At 37.9% G+C, this 22,118-nt stretch overlaps 1 protein-coding gene across 1 annotated transcript in view; it reads left to right on the top strand.

The window, feature by feature from the left end:
• The window catches only part of slit1a (slit homolog 1a (Drosophila)), a 60,274-nt gene that overhangs the window by 16,319 nt on the left and 21,837 nt on the right, over positions 1 to 22,118 (top strand). Inside the window, exons 5-16 of the mRNA XM_065249725.2 lie at positions 12,230 to 12,301; positions 12,390 to 12,461; positions 12,585 to 12,656; positions 13,650 to 13,813; positions 13,972 to 14,119; positions 16,833 to 16,904; positions 17,550 to 17,621; positions 17,886 to 17,957; positions 18,089 to 18,232; positions 20,525 to 20,688; positions 21,156 to 21,179; positions 21,759 to 21,903. Of these exons, the coding sequence (XP_065105797.1) occupies positions 12,230 to 12,301; positions 12,390 to 12,461; positions 12,585 to 12,656; positions 13,650 to 13,813; positions 13,972 to 14,119; positions 16,833 to 16,904; positions 17,550 to 17,621; positions 17,886 to 17,957; positions 18,089 to 18,232; positions 20,525 to 20,688; positions 21,156 to 21,179; positions 21,759 to 21,903 (1,221 nt within the window). The remainder of the gene's footprint in view (positions 1 to 12,229; positions 12,302 to 12,389; positions 12,462 to 12,584; positions 12,657 to 13,649; positions 13,814 to 13,971; positions 14,120 to 16,832; positions 16,905 to 17,549; positions 17,622 to 17,885; positions 17,958 to 18,088; positions 18,233 to 20,524; positions 20,689 to 21,155; positions 21,180 to 21,758; positions 21,904 to 22,118) is intronic.

Genomic DNA, 22,118 nt, shown 5'->3' with positions numbered 1-22,118 from the left:
CTCCGATCAATAACACGAAATGATTGAATATATCTTCATATATTAAGCCACTTCTTAATTTCATCCTCACGCTGGTTCATACATGGCAGGTGTAGTAAATATTAACTGTTTAAATCATGTTTTATGTGTGCTCCCACTACACCCCTCTACCGGCTGGCAATTAAAACAGAAATCTCGGACCGGAAAGGAAATACGTCACATCTTACTTACGCGTTCAAGAAACGGGTGGATACTGACACAGCTGGTAGCCTATATACCAGCTAATAATTGTAGTCTTAATTTGAAAGTCAATCTGCATCTAATCCAGTTAAATCAAGTAAAATTACTCAAATTAAAGTCATTTTAAGATGCCAAAGTCACCTTTAATCATATAAAATGTATTTTACCAACAACAAAACCAAGGTTAATAATAAATGGTATAAAATAGTACATTCTGTAAGATAGAATACCTCTGACCTCAGCCGGAAATGTGCCGCTCCTTACCATGTTTTGAAGATTAGCTCACAATGCAATGCTAACAGAAGTTAACATAGTCTTTACTACCTTATCAATACGAGCCGAATCTGATCCGTAAAATACAGATGAGCAAGCTGATCGATCAACTTTACCAGCATGGCTTGGGCAGGACGTAACAGATTAGTATGGTTATTATGATACTAAACATTCACAAATGCACGTCTGCATTTATCATCATAGACACAACAAGCGCTACACTACATTGCACAAAACTTGTGTTTGAGTCATAGTCACTAGTAAATTATTTAAATATGAAAACATAGACTACTTACAGGTTGTATTTCAGAAGTGGGTTTTAAAAAACAAACAAAAAATAAGTAACCAATACGAAAAGATGCGCAGTGTTATGTGAACAGGTAGGACTGGCGTATTACATGCACACAAAATTGAATTTGGCGTATGTATTGCACGACTTTCACACTGCAGACTATTTATATGCAAATCATGAGAATGGGTTGTATTTTAAATATAGTGTAATGCTGTTTTCTTTTATTGGTTTATTTTAGTCTGGAATTATGTTTGGTTTTTCTGATGCTGTGCAAACCACTACAACAAAGCTTTAGCTCTTTAATAATAATAATAATAATCACATTCAGAATTTGGATTAGAAAAATCCCAATTAGATTTCCCCCAGATAATTTTGCAGTCCTGTCTGTTAATGAATTCCTTCTAAAGAAAAAAATTCCCACTGTTTTCAGAAATGAATTTCAGGCTGAATAAATTCATCTCATGTTCATGTGGATTGTTATTAACAGAGACTTAGGAGTCGGTTGGCTCTTTTGTATTTTAGAGGAATTCACCATTCAAGCCTTCCCATGGATGTATTCAGTCATCCCTCATCTCAGATTGACCTTTACTTGTATCGTGTGCTTTTCCAGGCTGCTATTGTTCCCAACAGTCGCTAAGCGATAGCGAGGCTCCGCGGTGTCACCAAGGAGATGGGCGACCTGCGTGTTTGATTTTGGGTCAGGCGTGATAAAGAACGGCACAATGGGGCCTGACATGTCCTGAAACTCCTACGCCATTTAGCGGACCATTTATCAGCCTCTCACGTCCTCTATAATAAAGACTTAAGCGAAGCCCTGTCAGACTCACAGCGTGTAAGCAGAAGATTGCTCAGAGCGCCACATTCATACAAACAGGACGACCATACGGGTGACAGTCCTGCACTACGCGATTTTATTGCAGCTTCGTGGGCTTGTGAATCATAGCACAAACTGATCCCAGACTCTTTATTATTGTGGCGTCTTACAAATCTTAGTTCTTCATTCTTTCAAGTGTTAATAATACCAAATGTACTCACGATTATTAGCAACTAGAATAAAAGAAATCATTTTTGTGTGAATAAGAGTCATGTCTTATCTAAAGCACATGTTTTTAACTGTACGGTTTATTTTATAACGGGCACAGAGACTGTGCAGAAAGCTGGATCCTGCAGTGTTGATGTGCTTGATGTTTAATCATCTCTCATCTGAATTAAGAAAGCTGTTCATAAATGAAGTGTATACTGAAATGAGAGCAGATCTCTGTAGGACGGCTTTGAGAATTTAGGGCTGAAGATTTTTATTCTTATTATTAAACACACATTCTCCTCTCTTTGTTCACTCACAAAAACAAGCTTTTCACCGGTTAATGTTAGGAGTCGTGTATGATTTGATGTATGTTTGTAAGCGTGTGCACACACACAGAGTCCTCTGCAGATCTATGTCTCATTCTGTCCTACTTCTGAAGTGTCAAATAGAGGACATGAGGAACTTCTGCCTAATGTTCCACATCCACAAACACACTTTAAACAGGTGACGTATACTCCAGTGTGATTAATTACACAGAAAGCAAAGTCTTTAAATATTTAGGGGTAAGATCAGTCTTCTGTTTGTAATATTAAAGCTGAGGGATTCCAGTGAGACACGAGAGCCAGACGAGAGAGGAGAGCATTGCCGTCATCTCCGGACTGAACTGCATTTCTCTTAAACCATTAGTAGAGAGCGAGAGAGAGATGTTAAAGCTTTCAGTAAAAGGTTTTGATGATGTCCATCATGTCTGATGTTATACAGACACCCAGAATGGCTCTGTACTGTAGGAATCACAGGTCTGGCTTACACAATTGCATTAGCATTGACTACTTTTAGTAATGCTCGGGCTTTACTGCTGTGATTTCTGCATTTTTTGCCACAAATGGCATCTTCTCGAATTCATGTGAAGTACTTTCTAGTGTCTGAGCTACACTTCAAACATTGCCTTGCCGTCGGCATCCTAATTCATGATCAGAAAGCGTTACAGCGTGGGCTGTGAAACAGATGAGAAATATGATCTGTATGCTGTATATGGGCTTCTGTCTGTCTGTCCAGGTAATGGGCACCTTACGTGCCAAACAAATAGTCAGACGTGCCACCATATCTGCTCTTTGACTCATTACACTGGCCTCACGCTGCCTGGTAACCCTGTTTTGTTCAGCTTTTTAAACAGTGAATGTTAAAGAGGAAAAAGCCAAATCCATGTGCAAATATTAGCCGAGCGAAACAAAGGAATTCCAGACACTCTCGCCCGCTCTTCCTGAATCATCTGAACAAATCCTTTCTACTCTCTCTCATTCATTGGTTTGCATGATTTGTGTGTTAAAACTTTGCCATCCGAGATCTGAAAACTTATCTGAAAGAATTATATAATCTTTTTACTGGCAGTGATTTCATTTACTCTTCCTAGTAAGGAGCCCGCTGCTATTGTAAAATAGACCCAAACCAACAGCTACGAGGTTCACCCTTTTTATTTCATCTGTCTCTAACCCTTGGCCTCGGGTTAAAATGCCGTTCCTATTGTTGTCATGATGTGAAGATGGATTGGTCAGTGTGAGATCTCTGTGTGTGTTTGCCTGAGGAAACTCTGAGGTGTAGGGGTCAGTATGATGATGATGATGATGATGATGTCCTCTAGCAGCTTATTCACACACCACCAGCAATAACATTTCAACTGAAGTTTGTAAATGTCTGACAAAATGATAAGGGGAAAGCCTTTTCCCTATCAGCAGGGTGCTGAGTGAGATTGTTGTATTGATTGTGTCCTGTATTTAGCCCTTCTTACTCATTACTCTTGATCTTAGTGTTTTCTATTAAGATGGAGCTACTTTAAACCTGTTAAGTGTGAAACTGAATGTTTACTTCAATAGAAAGATACGTGGCAATAAACAGATTACCATATGTATCCAAAAAGAAAGCAGAAACATTGGGTTATAAAGTTGTAATGCTTTCTGCAGAATATGTAGTGTCCATGACTTCATCGATACAGGCTAAAGGATAAAGTACCAAGTAAAAAAGTAAAAATGTGTCATGGGTTTAAAAGTATTTATTAATTATTTTTTATGCCGCAAAAAAATGTCTAGACAGGCATACACACACACACACACACACACACACACACACACACACACACACACACACACACACACACACACACACACACACACACACACACACACACACACACACACACACACACACACACACACACACACACACACACACACACACACACACACACACACACACACACACACACATGTTGGTGTATGTGGTTTACGGGGACATCTCCATAGACGCAATGCATTTTATACTGTCCAAACTGTTATATTCTATTCCCCTTACCTACCCCAATCCCTAACCCCAATGTCACAAAAACCTGTTGCCAGTCTTTAATCTATGAAAAACTACCATTTAGTATGTTTTTTTAGCTTTTCCGTTTATGAGGACACTCTCTATGTCCCCGTAAACCACCTTTATAGCATAATAAACATGTTAATATACACTATTCATGTCCTCGTAAACCACATAGACCAACCCACACACACACACACACACACACACACACATAAACATATGCATGAACACACACACACACACACACACATGCATGCATGCACGCACACACACACACACACACACACACACACACACACACACACACACACACACACACACACACACACACACACACACACACACACACACACACACACACACACACACACACACACACACACACACACACAGTTCCAGCTGGGTACATCTTTGTCTCTTAGCAACCTTGACTTGAGTAATTTGACTGGTGTCACCTCTGGTGAAGAATCATTGATTCACAAATCCTCAGGACATTTCTATTAGAGAGCAATAGATAAGAGCTTTAGATATATCACTGCTGTTATTTTAGACTAACATCACATTATGTGCTTGACTGTTTGTCACTCTGACTACACAATAATGATAGCATTTGATCTCCTATTAAAATATAAGACTGAATGAAGGAGCATTTGTCAGCATTTTTAAATTATGCTTAAGTGTAAAAAATAAAACACAAAACAAGACAATAATGTAATTATGTGGAGTTTATGTAAGGGATAATGTATAGGTTGTTATCACAGAAATAAGCCCTGAGAGTGTGATCAGGACCTGACTAGGCATGGGCCGATTACTGCTTTCAAGGTATACCAAGGTTTTAAACAGTCAAAACCACTAAAATGTTCTGTGATACCCAGGGCAGGACTTAACAGGGTGGAGGCCCCTGGGCTTGAATAAATTTTGGGCCCTACATTATCAGAACAAAAGGTACAAAAGCTGTCACTGGGACGGTACCCTTTAAATGGGTCCTAATATTTACCATTTAGGTACAGATATAGGTAAATTTGTACCCATTATATGCACTCTTTAGGTACAAAGGTGTACTATTTGAAAGGGTACCACCCCAGTGACAGTTTGTGTAAATTATCTTCTGAGAGTGCACACATACAGTAAACAACCTAAAATAAAAAATATATCATAGAACTATATTTTAGGGAAGTTTCCCGACAGGGTTTAGATTAATCCAGCACTAGGCCTATTGCTAGGTTATATTAGGGCATTCAAGTAGTTTTTACAAACAAACCTTACAAAAACATCACTGGTGTGCGTCTTGAGACAAAACAATGGCAATGATATATGTTAAGATATATCAGTGCAAAATGTGTTTAAATTAAGACAGATCAAACATGCATTTTTAGTCTTGGACTAGGATAAGACCTGACTAGGAAACTGCCCCTATATCTCTAAAGCAGAACATAAGCCCAGTCTAAAATTAAATAATGTATTTTAGGGATGTCACAAATCCACATTAATCCTGCACATTAAAAAAATACCCCATAACAACATTTAAAATCATTATGTTAGACTTAGCTTAAGAAGAGAATGATATGTTTTGATTAACATTCACCTTATTACACACCATATAATGTTATAAACATAATCAACAAGCGTATTTTGTGCATATAGCCTAAGTGGTGCAGTGAAAAGAAAATATTTTAGGATGTAATTTAATAATTATGACAAGACCATCATGTAATATTAGACACCAAAAACCAAAATGGAGAAGATGATCATTAATTAATTTTGCGTCTGATATGAACGTAATACATTAATACTTTGAACGTAGATATAAAAATGAACACTTTTCAGAAGTTTAAACTGTGATTCTGTTAGCAAACATGCTGAAAGAGAAACTACAGGAAAGTTAGTCTAGCTAGCTAGTGGATTATATCAAAAAGCATCAGGACATCAACATGGCCATAATTTAGTGAATCCTCACCTCCAGATGAAGTAATAAACTGGACTGATGATTTAAATGTTGACATAATCATATGTGCGTTGTTAACTCTCCGGATTTTGTTATGTTTCGTAGCCCTGCTCCACTCGTTCACTTTTCCACAGAAACTGTTTGGTTACAGGGTCGTGTGAGCTGCAGACTTCGAGCAGATTGTATTTCATTTGGCGCTACGCAGACCGCTTGGTGATGATGTCGAAGTACCGCGAGAGCGATTAGAAAGCAGACTTTTCCGTGTGAGCTCTCGCGGTACTCTGATGTAATTTTTTGGCTGTTGTTGAACCACGTGAATACACCCGTCTGCTTTACAATCACTTTTGCGCCGTGATAATTTGATTTCATATAATGATCGGATCGCGCAGTGCCGATTGAAGTTAAATGTACCAAATATCAAATAGCGGACTGTATATGAGGTTCAACCCGCCAAAGTAGCAAGTGGAGCATGCGAATGGTGAGTGATTCAGATGTCAATTTATGAATGAAAGTGTTAAGGGTTTGTCACACACTGTTAAGTATTTTCACGCTTTTTTAAATGGGTATACGGAAATCCTTGACCATTACTAGTGGATATACTGCGTATACCTGCTGCGTATCACGTTAGATTACAAACAAACAAGAAAAAACAGAGTTACAAGACCTACTCTAGTAATCTTTCATACGGAGCGCTTCATTTTCGCGTTGCTCTTTCTCGTTATCTGTAAAGCTTATTTATGACTCTCATTTCGCGTATTCGCTATTATACTAGCATCTATGGGTTTCAAAAGCAGTAAACGCAGGGCGTCATATTCAGCACCAAGATGACTGACATATATATATTAACGAATTAAATGCAGCACCAAACAATTCTGCACCAACCAATAGGCTGTAAAATAATAAATGAAAACGACTGAACAAATCAAACGAACGCAAGCCGGCACGGAGGCCCCTATTGGCCGGGGCCCCTGGGCTCAAGCCCAATCAAGCCCAATGGTAAGTCCGGCCATGGTGATACCGTCTTCAAGGTATGAGCTGTGTTTATACAAAATTCATTAAATCATGAAGTCATGTGATTGGTTTGATGTTTACACGAAAATATTATATATGTTTTGAAAGCATATTATAATTTAAATGCTTTATTTTTACCCGGCATTTGAAAGTAACACATTTTTGTGTTGCAATGGCAATACCACAACACTGTGACATCGTGGTATTTTTGCTCAAGGTTATCATACTGCCAGAAACGTATACCAGCCCATGCCTAGACCTGACATGAATAAACTATTTGGTTTAATCATTTGTAAACAAAATCTCATATATGTCATTAAAAGACATGTTTCATTTTTGTGCAATATTTAACTGTACCTATCAAAATGATTTGCAGCCATGTGTTATTAGTTTCAGGCGGCTGTTGTCTGGGAATTACAAATCTTGGAATGTCGTGACTGGCCAATCAGAATCAATCAGAGAGACGCGTAATAAACAGTCAAAATAAAAGCCTCTTTAAGTGACTAACGGTTATCTTATGTTGCTAATACTGTTGTTTTCTTGTAAAATAATAGGACTTTGAAAATACAACAGGAAACATAAGATAAGTTTTCACATGCAGCTTTAAATCTCCTCACATCCTAGCGAAACCAGTTTTCTAAGTTAACAGACTATATTAGCGATATCAGTGACTGGATGGCAAATAATTTCCTTATGCTAAACTCTAATAAGACAGAGATCATTATTATTGAACCGAATCAGATTACAAGTTGCCCATAGACGGCTGCACTGCTGTTCCATCTTCCACATTCAAGAACCAAGGTGTGACGTTCAATCTATCATAGTCATATCTCTAACATCTGCCGCACAGCATTCTTCCATCTTAGATATATCTAAAAAATACACCATATGCTGTCTGCATCAGATGGATGCAGATAAGCTTATCCACACTTTTATGACGTCTAGAATAGACTATTGTAACTCATTACTCGGGGGATGTCACGCAAATCAGGTAAACAGGCTTCGGCTAGTTCAAAACGCCGCCGCAAGAGTGCTTACTCAATCTAAGACTTATGACCACATAAGCCAATTATGGCATCTAAAAACATGGCTGGCTACCATTTAAATATTGCATACATTTTAAAGCAACACTATGTAGTTTCCATGTAAAAATGACTTACAGCTCCCCCATGTGGTTGAAAAGCGCAACAGTGCCTGGTATCAGACACTCTTCTGCAGGCAGGGGGAGGGGCGGGGCTGTGTTTCCTACCCTCCACCGCCACTTTCAGAGTGTGCTTTTAGCAGCTAGGAGGCTGCTCAGGTTGCAGCAACAGTACAATTTGTCCAGTTAAAAGTTGTTCTATCACTGAAATAATTTTAGAGACATTATTTAAAGGTAAAAAAACTACATAGTGTTGCTTTAAAATATTGCTAATCACCTATAAAGCCTTAAATAGCCTAGCACTTTCACCATTTTAACTTACTAATAATTATTTATAACTATTAAACAAGCATGAAAAGGGCTATATAAATAAAATTGACAATTTTTTGCAAAAGAACTCTAGATTATTTTTGGAGATATAATTGAAATCATTATGAAGAACTCAGCACAGCGATGTTTTTAGTCTCTGTGCTTACTGGACTTTCTTGGAAGGATTCCAGATCATTCCCAGCATGTTTCCAACTCTCAGAGGAAGATTTGATAAAGGCAATGATTTGTGTTATATTATTAAGTTATTATAAAGTAATATAAAGATCAGTTGTTTGGCAGCAGCCCACATGAGTATTGTTACTGTCATTTGCACTGGGGTTTCAAAAACCAGTAACCAGTCAGAGATTTCAAGACCAGTTTAAATAAATACTGCAAACACAGTCTGATGTAAGCGGCTTTTATCAGAGATATTTCTTTACACTGGGATAGGAAAATAAATGTTTCTAAAACTATTTATATACACAAATGCAACACTTCCCTATAAATCTCATTTTAGTTTATACCGTTTAGCTCTTTGTATTTAATTTTTCTGTTATGTTTGAAAAGTGAATATTATTATCATGTAACTCTTATTAGTGCATTCACAGACGTGTAATCCGCTTTCCATTAGTCAAAGAGCTTTAGTGTTTAGTAGATGATCTCTTTAGAGCATACTAACAGGATTTAGGACGCTGATCTTCATCCCATCATTTCCAGGCTTTTACTGCTAGACATGTCTTCATTTTATTACAGCTGTTTTTCTCTCTATAAGCATTGTGCTTCACTTTCACTGTTTTAGGTTGGACGTTTAATTTAGAACTATAAAAAAAAATAATAAGAATTAGATTATTCATCTAAGCAGTTGAATTATTGCTGGGTTCAGTTTAATTTCGTGAGAGCAGACGCCGTGAAGACCTCATGTGGATATTCATTACAGATAATAGATGAATACCGGTCATGTGTTATTAACACTGAAGCGCTGGAGACAGAAGTCATTTAAACATCTGATTTAAACTCTGCTCATCAGCATGCAATGATTTCTGAATTATTAAACGTCTTTATTCTAATGATGCATTTCTTAGATTGACAAACTTCTGCTGTCCTTTAATAAAACATTAAAGCAAACACACACCGTCGGAGGTGCAGGCAAAAGATAACATATTCATACTCACTTTACTTGACTTCACACACAATGCATTCACATATCATATGATATGTAGCACACATTGACCCCACTACATACACCTACATGTACTTCATAACTTCACTCACTTAGTTCACCAATGTTCAGCCAAAAGCTTTTGTCAAGGACTTTACACCTTCACAATAAATGCCATAATTAGGCTGTACACCTGATATAAAGATGGGTTCTGGTTGTTAGTGGATGACACTAAACACAAGTGTAAACAGCGTTTTGAGCTCGCCCACTTTCAACCACATTCAGAGGTAGTCGAATGTGTTCGAGCAGCCACAAAAGACCGCCTACTCTCCACCTATTGATCTAATGTGTGATGTACCGAGCACAATCTTTTACACCGGTCCTGACTTCTAGCACAAACCCACAGTGTTCAGCGGGGTCTTAAGGCTTTCATTAAGAAAACTAAAGCAGGCAGCTGCTCTCCGACTCTTTCGTTTCTGTTTCATTTTGCAAACATAAGTTGCTTAGCTTACTCGTCCACTTGTGATCCGATTGAACAAAACGCATCCTAATACAAGCCTCAATAATTAAACCTTGTTTGCAGTTTTAAAAGATTGAATTTGGATATTTCTTCAACAGAAATACAAAGAAAGAAAGAAAGAAAGATATATTTCAATATGTTAATTGCAGCCATTAACAAAAACAATACCTAAGAAATGGCTCAAGGAAGATCTTCCAGCTAAGAAATTGTTGAGACAAGAAAGCTTTGACCTTTTCATTGAGACGGCATCCTAAGATTGGTTGTTCAGGGACAAAAATATAACATTGGTTGCTTACGTTATTAGAAGACCAGACCAAATGCAAATGTTATGGCCAGTATTGTTGTTGTTTTTTGTGTCAGTTATCTGTATGTAACTCTTAAAGGAATAGTCCATTTTCTTAAAAGAAAAATCCAGATAATTTACTCACCACCATGTCATCCAAAATGTTGATGTCTTTCTTTGTTCAGTCAAGAAGAAATTATGTTTTTTGAGGAAAACATTGCAGGATTTTTCTAATTTTAATAGACTTTAATGGACCCCAACACTTAACACTTAACTCAACACTTAACAGTTTTTTTCAACTGAGTTTCAAAGGACTATAAACCATCCCAAACAAGGCATAAGAGTCTTATCTAGCAAAACGATTGTCATTTTTGACAAGAAAAATAACAAATATACACTTTTAAAGCACAACTTCTTGTTTAAATCCGGTCGTGATGCGTCAGCGTGACCCCACGCAATACGTCATGACGTCAAGAGATCACAGAGGACGAACGCGAAACTCCGCCCCAGTGTTTACAAGTGTGTTGAAAGAGGACCGTTCCTACGTTGTTGTATGTCAACTGATACTAATTCATGTGTTTGTGTCAGTTTATTGTTTACAATGGTCCGCAAATGTGCGTTTTATATGTAACACGTGACCTCCCTACGTCACTACGCATTTACGTTAGGTCGCGCTGGACCGGATCTAGATGAAAAGTTGTGCTTTAAAGTGTATATTTGTTATTTTTCTTGTCAAAAATGAAAATCGTTTCGCTAGATAAGACCCTTATGCCTCGTTTGGGATCGTTTATAGTCCTTTGAAACTCCGTTGAAAAAACTGTTAAGTGTTGAGTTAAGTATTAAATGTTGGGCTCCATTAAAGTCCATTAAAATGAGAAAAATCCTGCAATGTTTTCCTCAAAAAACATAATTTCTTCTCGACTGAACAAAGAAAGACATCAACATTTTGGATGACATGTTGGTGAGTAAATTATCTGGATTTTTTTAAAGAAAATGGAATATTCCTTTAAGATATCTTGAATTAGTGCTGCACAATTAATCGCATAGCAATCGCAATCGCAATGTCAGCCTGTGCAATTATATGACAGCAAAATGTTGCAATTATATTAAATAAATCCATGTGTGGACTTGTTAACACAAACTTTCTGATAACAGTTTGAGGATTTTCCTTGCTGTTTAAAAAAAAGAAAGAAAAAAGAACAAAAAAGGCCGTGCATGTGTGACATGCACCTGTGTGGTGTGCGTCGTCACTTATACCAGAGCGAAGATGGATGCAGAGGAGGTTGACAGTGATCTGGTAGCTAAAAAAAAAACTCTACGTCTGTTGTATGGCAGTATTTTGGATTTAGGATTACTGACACTGAGCAGTTGCTACATCACGTGGCAATACGAAAACATTTCTAGTTTTACTTATTATAATCGCAATCGCACATCGCAATATTAGCATGAATAACCGCAATCGGAAAAATTACCCAAATCGTGCAGCCCTATCTTGAATGATAAAAGAATAAGATTGAAACCTAAACATACATGAATGGAATGTAAGAAACATCATTGTCTGATGTGAGCATTATAGGGTTTTATTAATGCATATCTTTTTTTTGTCTGTTTTGATATTACATTTAGTTTATGATTATATTGGCTGCAGTTTTGATATAATGTTATGTCTATGCATTGTGTTTTCTATGTTTACAGAGACCTGAGCGAGAATTTCATCCAGGCGATTCCTCGAAAGGCTTTCCGTGGAGCCACAGATATCAAGAACCTGTAAGCAGACCTCCTGACAATACTACAGTAAAGGAGTAAACATATGTGAAGTATTTGTTTAACAGTTGTTTGACTGTGTATTTTACAGTCAGCTGGACAAGAATCACATCAGCTGTATTGAGGATGGAGCATTTCGTGCGTTACGTGGCCTTGAAGTTTTGTTAGTATCTCGTTTCACTTTATCCTCCATCATTACACTTGTGTGGGGACATGGAAATGTTACTCAATGTTCAATGTTGATCAAACATTACATTTAAACTGTTTGATTGTTTATATTTGGCAGAACTCTGAACAACAACAACATCAGCAGTATTCCAGTGTCCAGTTTCAACCATATGCCCAAACTCAGGACCTTGTGAGTAGCACACACATATAAACAACATACACAAGTGTTAAACTATATCCAGTGGTTTCTGATGGAGTTAAGGGGAAATGACCTAAATCTCCATATGAGATTTCATTGAGATATCTTCTTTCATAATTTCATTGTAAATACGAACAGTAAAACATACTCAAAAAGTTTTTTCAACAAGCTTATCATTTTAATTTCCACAAACTCAAATAAAATGACTCTTTTATTTATATTTATAACTTCTAAACAGATTTAAACAAACACTGCAAATAATTACAAACTTTTTGTGGTTGTGATGAGTTTTATGGCATTCAATCTGCCAGTTAAGCTAAGACGGAGCCTTGCATTGCAAATGTACATGTGTTATTTCTACATATTTTATATATCTTTTAGAGATAAAAGTAAAGTGTAGAGTAGTTTATTGAAGAGTGCAGTGAAGATGAAGAGCACAAAGGCAGTAAACGTACCGTATACAGACTCATTCCATGAAGTGTTGGTGTGACGCCAACCGCCTCAAACCACAAACACACACAACATATCACCACAGACATAAACACTGTCATCTTTATAAACATCCGAACAATGTATTTATGAAACATCTAGATGCTTTGGGTTCTTCTCTGAACGCTTTTATTGACTTTCATGTTTGGTTGTTATTTATTCTTTTAGATGATGGGATACAACAACAGATGTATGTTCTGAAATAAACATTAAAGAATCTTAATGTACTTAGAGAATGAAAACGATATGATTGAATTGAATGTATAGCAGTTCTTTTTTTTACCGTGTATTTGGAAAGAGTAAGTTACAGTAAGGAAGCAAAATACAGGCATTTCTTTAGACCAGTTTCACCTTTAAGCTTGATCTTTACCAAATGAAAAGATTAATAACTAAAAGAAATATTAAGGAGATGCTTAGTAATATTTTGAGGATGGTGTGACGTGATGGTTAAGATCAGGTTACAGCTTAACTCAATGTTTATGTGCTCATCTTCAGCCGTTTGCATTCCAACAACCTGAACTGTGACTGTCATCTTGCCTGGTTATCCCAGTGGCTGCGGGAACGACCGACCATCGGTCTGTTCACCCAATGCACCTCTCCGGCTCCGCTGCGAGGACTCAATGTAGCCGAGGTTCAAAAACATGAGTTCACATGTTCAGGTAAGACAACAAGACTAAGTTTTTTTTCTGCACACAATGGCAGGGAATCATTTTTATTATTTATTCAACAGGGACCATGCATACCAAAGTTTGCATCTAATTGCTAGTTTGCAACTGATTAACATACAATAATCTGTAAATTCCTCTTGACTCTGTAGGTCAGACTGAAGACACCGCTGTTCAGCTGTGTAGTTTTGCTGCGGGTTCGTGTCCGGCCGTCTGCACCTGCAGTAATAATATTGTGGACTGTCGAGGGAAGGGACTGACAGCGATCCCAGCCAATCTGCCTGACAGTATGACAGAGATGTGAGTGTACTCGCCAGTATAACATTATTATAACGCTTTGTCATAACATCCATAAATTTATCAATGGGTTTTTCTAAAGAGAAAACATTATGGCAAATAAGAGGTTTTTGCAGTCCTGAGGTGTGACCAATGAATGTTAAAAGCCCGAGCTCACATTCATACAACAGAACACAAATAAATCAGTATGCACTAAACATGAAACTCGTGATCTGTTGATTATAGTCCCATCTCCAGTAGATTTATTTGAACACATATATAAATAGGCCGAACAGAAGAGCCGGGAACAGGAGCCCACAGGAATGTGCTGTCTGGAATCACTGCAATCTGAGGAATGTAAATTGTGTTGCTCTGTTTCCCACTGGGTGCTCGGCTTTTGAACAGAAGGGAAATTCTGTAAGTGTTTAAGTCGAAACGGTTGCTGGCTGGGCACTAAATGACCCCGACAAATGACTTTTCCTGTTTTAAATGAGCCACTATGAACAGAGACGCTTTCTTCACTGTATTGTTGACTAAACCCACAGGCTGTGCCATTAAACCAGACCCCTAAAAGCACAACCAGACCCCATCGTGACATTTCAAGTCTAACGGTACATTTACACGGGGCGTCAGCGTTAACGCTTCTCATTTACTTTGCGTTGCCGAACTGAATTGTGGATCCGTCAGCGTCATGTCACTGGCATTGCTCGCTGCAAAAGTTAAAGGTCACGTTTTTGGTGACTTCATTTTTTTTTCTTTTTTTTATAATAACTGCAAAATGATCAAGCCCAGTCTCACCCCATGGCGTCAATATTTGACGACACTTGACCATGCGTCAATATGTTGACTCGGAGGGTATACCTTTCGCGTCATTTTTTGACGAACTGGGGACTTCAATACTATTAAGTCGGTTGCATTCTCTTTCCTATTTTCTTACCATTTTCGCGTCGGTTTAGGGTTATATTAGGCAAAATTAAACAGTGGACGCGAAATTAATCAGTTGTCACCTGGCGTTGGGTTAGAGTTAGGTACGCGAAATTAAACAGTTGTCACCTGGCGTTGGGGTTAGAGTTAGGTTTGGGTAGGGATGTCATTATGTAAATCTAACCCTAAACCGACGCGAAAATGGTAAGAAAATAGGAAAGAGAATGCAACGGACTTAATAGTATTGAAGTCCCCAGTTCGTCAAAAAATGACGCGAAAGGTATACCCTCCGCGTCAACATATTGACGCATGGTCAAGTGTCGTCAAATATTGACACCATGGGGTGAGACTGGGTTGTGAAAACAGTATAGATAGAGTAAATTTGTGAAAAATACTGTGTTTTTTTACACACAAAACATTTGCATATTATATTGCGTAGCATAAACACAATTAAGGTTTTAAAAACACAGGAAAAAGAGGGACCTTTAAACATTTCTGTTCAAGCGACAATGCTGGCTTCAGCCAATCAGATTGCCTTATGCAAATAACCTAGTGAAGAGCCAGACGATTACGTTTATGCAAAACTGGAGCACAGAGGAGCATGTGTTGCGGCCACTGTGATTGGCTGTTAGCCACGCTCTATTCACGCCATCCGTTAAGCGTTAACGCTGTCGCTAACACCTCCTGTGAAAGTACCGTAACAGGAAGATGCACCGCTACCTGATGTTTCTGCCAAAAACATTGGCGTGTTATCCCAGCCAGGCCACGAAAATAATCACAAACATCACAATTTTCAAACAGTTTTTATAAGAGTAACTCAATATCTAATCTGACATGATGTGTACAGATGTCACAAATTGTCAAATTAATATTTTTTTATTTTATCATAACAACAGAAGCTGTCATTGTCCGTCTAATTTTTGCAGTAAATGTGATTTTTGCATTAAGATTTGAATGGCTTTCTGTTGTTGTTGTTGTTATATATGTGTGTCTGTCTTTGTTTAGTTAATTTTTTACAAAAATTGTTAAGTGTTAAGACATTTGAACATTTTTCTGGGCAAAGCACAATAAGACATTACTAGTCCTATATGTACCATCACTATGTAGTATTCACTCAGAAGTGTGTAAGGCAGTATTGTTACACAGAAGTAGCTGTAACAGAAGCTGTGTAAGTGTAAAGAAAAGTATTACACAATTAAATAAATATACAGTATGACAATGTATTAGGATAAGATTTATTATTTATTATAAGTATTTAACTTTATTGATTAAATCCTTGTGGTCACTGAAAGGACTGTGCATCAGCTATCAATTATTTAACCCATAACAAAACCACAAAATCTATGTAAAGGTTTTCAGTGGAAAAACATGACTTCCTTTAAACACAACTCAATGTTATTTTGTTTCTAGACATAAGCACATTATGTACTGGATGATGGATGATGTGAGATGACTGTGGCAGTATTTTACTGCTTTCTGCAGCCGCTACTGAACATCAGAGATATGAACATCACTTCAGATACTTTGTTTCCATACTAACAAATAGACTTTTCTTACATAACTTAACATAATCATGAGTATGGCACATGATTTCTTATGATCATAGTCCAAAACTGTTATACTAAAACTCATTCAGTACACCAAAAAATAGAGAGAGAGGGAGATGAAGACCGGATCTAGACCAGATCTAGCAGATCATTTCTGATTCTTGCTGGTGTAACTTTGAGACATTGAATCAAGTGTGAAAGTAGTCATGTTTACTTTTTGTTGCCGTATTGTTTTCATATCTCTTATCCATTTTTGTTTTCTGTAGACGTCTGGAACAGAACGGCATTAAGTCGATCCCTCCTGGAGCGTTCTCTCCATACAAGAAACTTCGCCGAATGTAAGGAAAGAGATAAGACAATGCTTGATGTTATGTAAGGTACAAGATTACATTTGTCAATGGTTCAGGAGACCAACACTAACTAACCAGTACTGTAAGATTCAGACATCACTTTGCAGTGGAAATCTAAACGAGTTGTACTTTGGCTTAAATGATAGATGATGGGACAAGACGGCACTGACATTTGTGCGGTAGAGTAAAAGTAAGCTGGTTAGCGCTGCTACACACCACAAAACCAGTCTGTTTGTTTGCCAGCTCGTTAAACCAGCTTACAGATGCTTTAAAGAAACAGATTTGATTTTTAACCATGTCAACCGCTCATAAAAACACATACTGCGTACACAATTCACAATTCATCTTGTTGGGAAATGTTTTCAGTCTGGCTAGTGTGTAGTGTTGTACTGAAGTGTGGTTTGATGGCAAGACCACAGGCTTATTAAAGTCTTCTCTGAGGTCCAGATTTCTTGCCGTTTACTAATAGCCCTCACCACAGCGGGCCTCGAGGTTAAAAGCTACACATTTATATACCTACAACCACATGAGCCTAAAACAGACCAGAACCACCAGAGTACACGTGCATCTACTAACACAGTCTCTCTCTCTCTCTCTCTCTCTCTCTCTCTCTCTTTTGCTCTCTTTTCACAGAGATCTCAGCAACAACCAGATTTCTGAGATTGCACCCGATGCTTTCCATGGCCTACGCTCCTTAAACTCACTGTGAGTGCATGTTTGTCTGTGTGTGTGTGTTTGTGTGGTTGGGTGTGGGTTGGTATATGTGGTTTATGGAGACATGAATAGTGTATAATGACATGTTTATTATGCTATAAACATGGTTTAAGGGGACAGAGGAAGTGGTTTGGGACTGGTGTAGGTTAAGGGAATAGAATTTTGTACAGTATCAAATTCATTGCGTCTATGTAATTGTTCCTGTAAACCACATTTGTGTGTTATACTGAATGTCTGTCTGTCTCTGATGTCCAGGGTTCTGTATGGCAATAAGATCACTGATCTACCCAGAGGAGTGTTTGATGGACTCTACGCCCTTCAGCTGCTGTAAGTGTATCTGAAAGAAATGTCTAGAAGTGTTTATAAGATCACAAGATTATTGTTTGAATATCAGTAAGTGTGCAATGTGACTTTGTCATAAACTTTACTTTCTCTTTTGTCCCTGCTCTTGTGTTCAGCCTTTTAAATGCAAACAAGATCCACTGCCTCCGAGCCAACACGTTTCAGGACCTGCAAAATCTCTCACTGCTGTCTTTATATGACAACAAAATCCAAACGCTGGCCAAGGGCACCTTCACCTCCCTGCGTGCAATTCAGACACTGTGAGTACAAACCAATCCACAGACATACAGACATCACAATCATTTATTATACAGCAACATATCATAATCCAGCTGTTATTGTGGAATATTAGCATATAAAAGAAAGTGCTGCATGTAAATGAACAAGACACTGCAACATGATCTCACAAATTTCCGTGAAATAGTCATGCATTAGTTTGCTCAGTTTTGTCACGTATTTCCACCATTTTACGTGCCCCTGCCACGACTTTCTTTTCCGTGACGGTTTCACGTATTGGTAACTCAACTGTTTTTCCTCTTTTTAAACAATTGTCACTTTGGTTTGGGGTTAGATTTGCTGTCACTTAAAGTATTGGTTTATACTATTTTTACGTATGCTTTTTAAACCTTTGTCGGCTGACGTTAGGGTTAGAGTTGGGTTTGGGTAAGGATGCCATTTTATGTAACATAAAGTTGTTCTAACCCCAAACCGAAGCGGCAATTGTAAGAAAATAGAAAAAACAGTTGAATAACCAATACATGAAACTGACACGGAAAAGAAATTCGTGGCAGGGGCACGTAAAATGGTGAAAATAACTGGCAATGTCACGCAAACTGAGCAAAATAATGCGTGACTATTTTACGTATTTTGTAAGATCAGACTGAGACAAAACCATGGAGTGTCCCACACAATAACTTTATTAATCAGTGTGTCATTGAAAAATATCACATCTGAAGTAGCTTGCACTGAATAATGACTTGAGTAACAAAGCGACAGGACATGCGTTCAATTAAAGGGCACCTATTATACAAAATCCACTTGTACAAGGTGTTTGGACATAAATGTGTGTTGCCAGTGTGTGAACACAACCACCACAATGGAAAAAAATATTCACCCCTTCTTTTTAGATCCCCATTAAACCAAAGAAGTCTCATTAGACATGCTGTTTGATTCTCTTAGCAATGTGATGTCACACTGCTAAACCCCGCCCACGGCTGCTGACTGACAGCCCTGTTTTACCATAGTTTTGCCCTTAGTGAGTTGGATGTTGTCTGTTGTCCTTCTGTGATTCTCTGTTAAATTCAGATCTAAATCAGATCCAATGCATCTCATTTGGTAAGGGAGCGAAGAGCAATAGCTCATTTGCATTTAAAGGTACACACACAAAACAAAATTGGGACACTTAGGGATATGCTAAAATAAATGGACACACCTCTGAGACTTATATTACATCTTGTAAAAATGGGCATATTATGTGCCCTTTAAAATTTTTTTTATTATTATTGTGCTTTAAGCAACACTATGTAGTTTTTTTTACCTTTAAATAATGTCTCTAAAATTATTTCAGTGATAGAACAACTTTTAACTGGACAAATTTTACTGTTGCTGCAACCTGAGCAGCCTCCTAGCTGCTACAAGCACACTCTGAAAGTGGCGGTGGAGGGTAGGAAACACAGCCCCGCCCCTCCCCCTGCCTGCAGAAGAGTGTCTGATACCAGGCACTGTTGCGCTTTTCAACCACATGGGGGAGCTGTAAGTCATTTTTACATGGAAACTACATAGTGTTGCTTTAATTTAATATCAGTGCTCAAAAGTGATACCGTCCAATCTTTTTTTTTGCATTTTGTGTGCAAATGTTGACCAAAAGTATAATACAAACAAACAATGAAATACAAGCAGTCATAAAACAGAGCGGGATGTTCAGGAGATATTCAAACCCTCATTTATGTTTGCTTCAGTTTTAAGTCACTGTCATTTGTGATTAACTTTGTTTGGGCAAAGTACCTAAAGCATCCTGCATATCTGTATTATAAAAAATCTTTGTTCACATCATGTACACACAGTCGATTTACTTTTTACTGTTTTTGTATCAGTGTGTAACTGTTTAAAAGATACGTATGAATCAATGAGCTGTTAATACACAGACTTTCATAATGTTTGACTTTTGTTTCAGGGCCCAAATGGTCTACAGCAGTGGTTCTCAAACTTTTTCTGTGTGTGGCCCTCCTTGTATACAGTGCATTCCTTCGCGCCCCCCCCCCAAAGAAAATTTATGACAAAAACAGTTCTAAAATGTAACATTTTAATTAAACAAAACATATTAAATTATACAAAGTAGGATAGTAGGCTTATTTTTTTGGTTCAATTACACAAAATTTATGATAAATGAATGTATTTTATCAAATGTCATAAAACTGGTGCCCCCCTGGCACCGTCTCGCGGCCCCCCTGGGGGCCCCGGACCCCAGTTTGAGAACCACTGGTCTACAGTTTGGCATAAAGTTTTGTCTGTTCTGTGCTTTTGAAGGAGTTTTCTTTTCTGTGTCACTGCAGTCATTTAGCACAGAATCCGTTCATCTGTGACTGTAATCTGAAGTGGTTGGCTGATTATCTTCGCTCGAACCCCATTGAGACCAGCGGCGCCCGCTGCACCAGTCCTCGCCGCCTCGCCAACAAACGCATCGGTCAAATCAAGAGCAAGAAGTTTCGCTGCTCTGGTAAAACATCTCTGCCGTTCGGTTTAGTGCTGATATAACAGGAATTGATCACAGGAGTACTTTTACGTCAGTTTTCTTTAAACATTAGCGCATAAACACTGTTTCAAATGCATATGAAAGACATTAGTTATTGGGACACATTTGTTTCTCAAGCTTTCAGCTGTATGGTTATAGCATGAGCAGGTGGTTCATCAGTTGGTGAAGCTGAGGTCAACCTGGTAAACCATCACTTTTTAGAGCTGTTACAGCACCTTAGCTAAAACCTATAACTATGGCGCTTTTCCATTGCATAGTACCCCATGGTTTGGTTTAGTTTGGGTTGGGTCTACCACAAAAAAAAACAGCTAAAGGTGGTCTATTTGGTCAACTTTTTAACACGTTATTCAGCTGTGAGAAAATATCATTCAATGTTCAACATCATATAAACAATCCTGAAAACTTGCTTTCTTTTTGTGTCTCCATAACAGCCAATGAGCAGTACATCATCCCAGGTGAGAACTGCACTGAACATGAAGCTAAATGTTTCATAGTGCTATTGAAAAAGAAAAACTATACATAAAATGGGGAGAAATGGTTTTGCTGGAGAATTCTGGATGTCATGAAAAACTGCTTGTTCTTGTTCTGGAGTTCACTGTTTTATTCAATAAATTATAGGAAGTTTCAAATTAAACCCAGACCATTTAAACATGTGGCTTTGCTCTCGTCTGCCCTTTGTCTGTCATTTATAATCTCTTACACAACACAAGAAATCCTGAGACACAAAGACTTTATTTTGAAGAGTCTCATCTTTACTGTATGCTGGACGTTAGAAAACTTTAATAATGAACAGGATTTCACATCAACCTTAAGAGATGTCTTCTCTTCAGCTTATGTAACAGGGCTCAGTTTTACAAAACAAAAAACTTTACACTTCCAGTAAATGGAAACATGAAGTGATATTTAACTCGTGCGTGCGTATTTGTGTGTGACATTATGAGTCTTTGTATAATTTAATGTTCACGTATGCAGTATAACAGCTTTGTCTCTACACTCCAGATGTTTTTGTCTGAGTGTTTAATTCTGTGTTATAGGAACTGAGGACGCCAGGCTGAATAACGACTGTAATAATGAGCCGGTCTGTCCGGCCAAATGCCGCTGTGAGTCGAATGTGGTTGACTGTTCGAACCTTCGACTGAGCCGCATCCCAGAGCACATCCCAGTGTCCACAACAGAACTGTAAGACAACACAATCTTACATTTAAACACAGTCATGTCAATCACAGTCATGTGAAGCGTTCAAACATGGCCCAGATGCACTCAAATGAAATCTCTGGGCCAAAACCGATACTGAAACAACTTTATACTGTCAATGCATATTTTTTTAAGTATTTGTATAATTGTATAAATATTAGACTTTTTAGTTTAATTAATTTAAAGGAGTAGCGGAGCGG

This window comes from Paramisgurnus dabryanus, chromosome 20, assembly GCF_030506205.2.
Source record: "Paramisgurnus dabryanus chromosome 20, PD_genome_1.1, whole genome shotgun sequence".
In the NCBI taxonomy this organism is placed as follows: Eukaryota; Metazoa; Chordata; class Actinopteri; order Cypriniformes; family Cobitidae; genus Paramisgurnus; species Paramisgurnus dabryanus.
The sequence above is the reverse complement of the archived record's forward strand: the minus strand, read 5'-3'. Positions and strand labels throughout refer to the sequence as shown.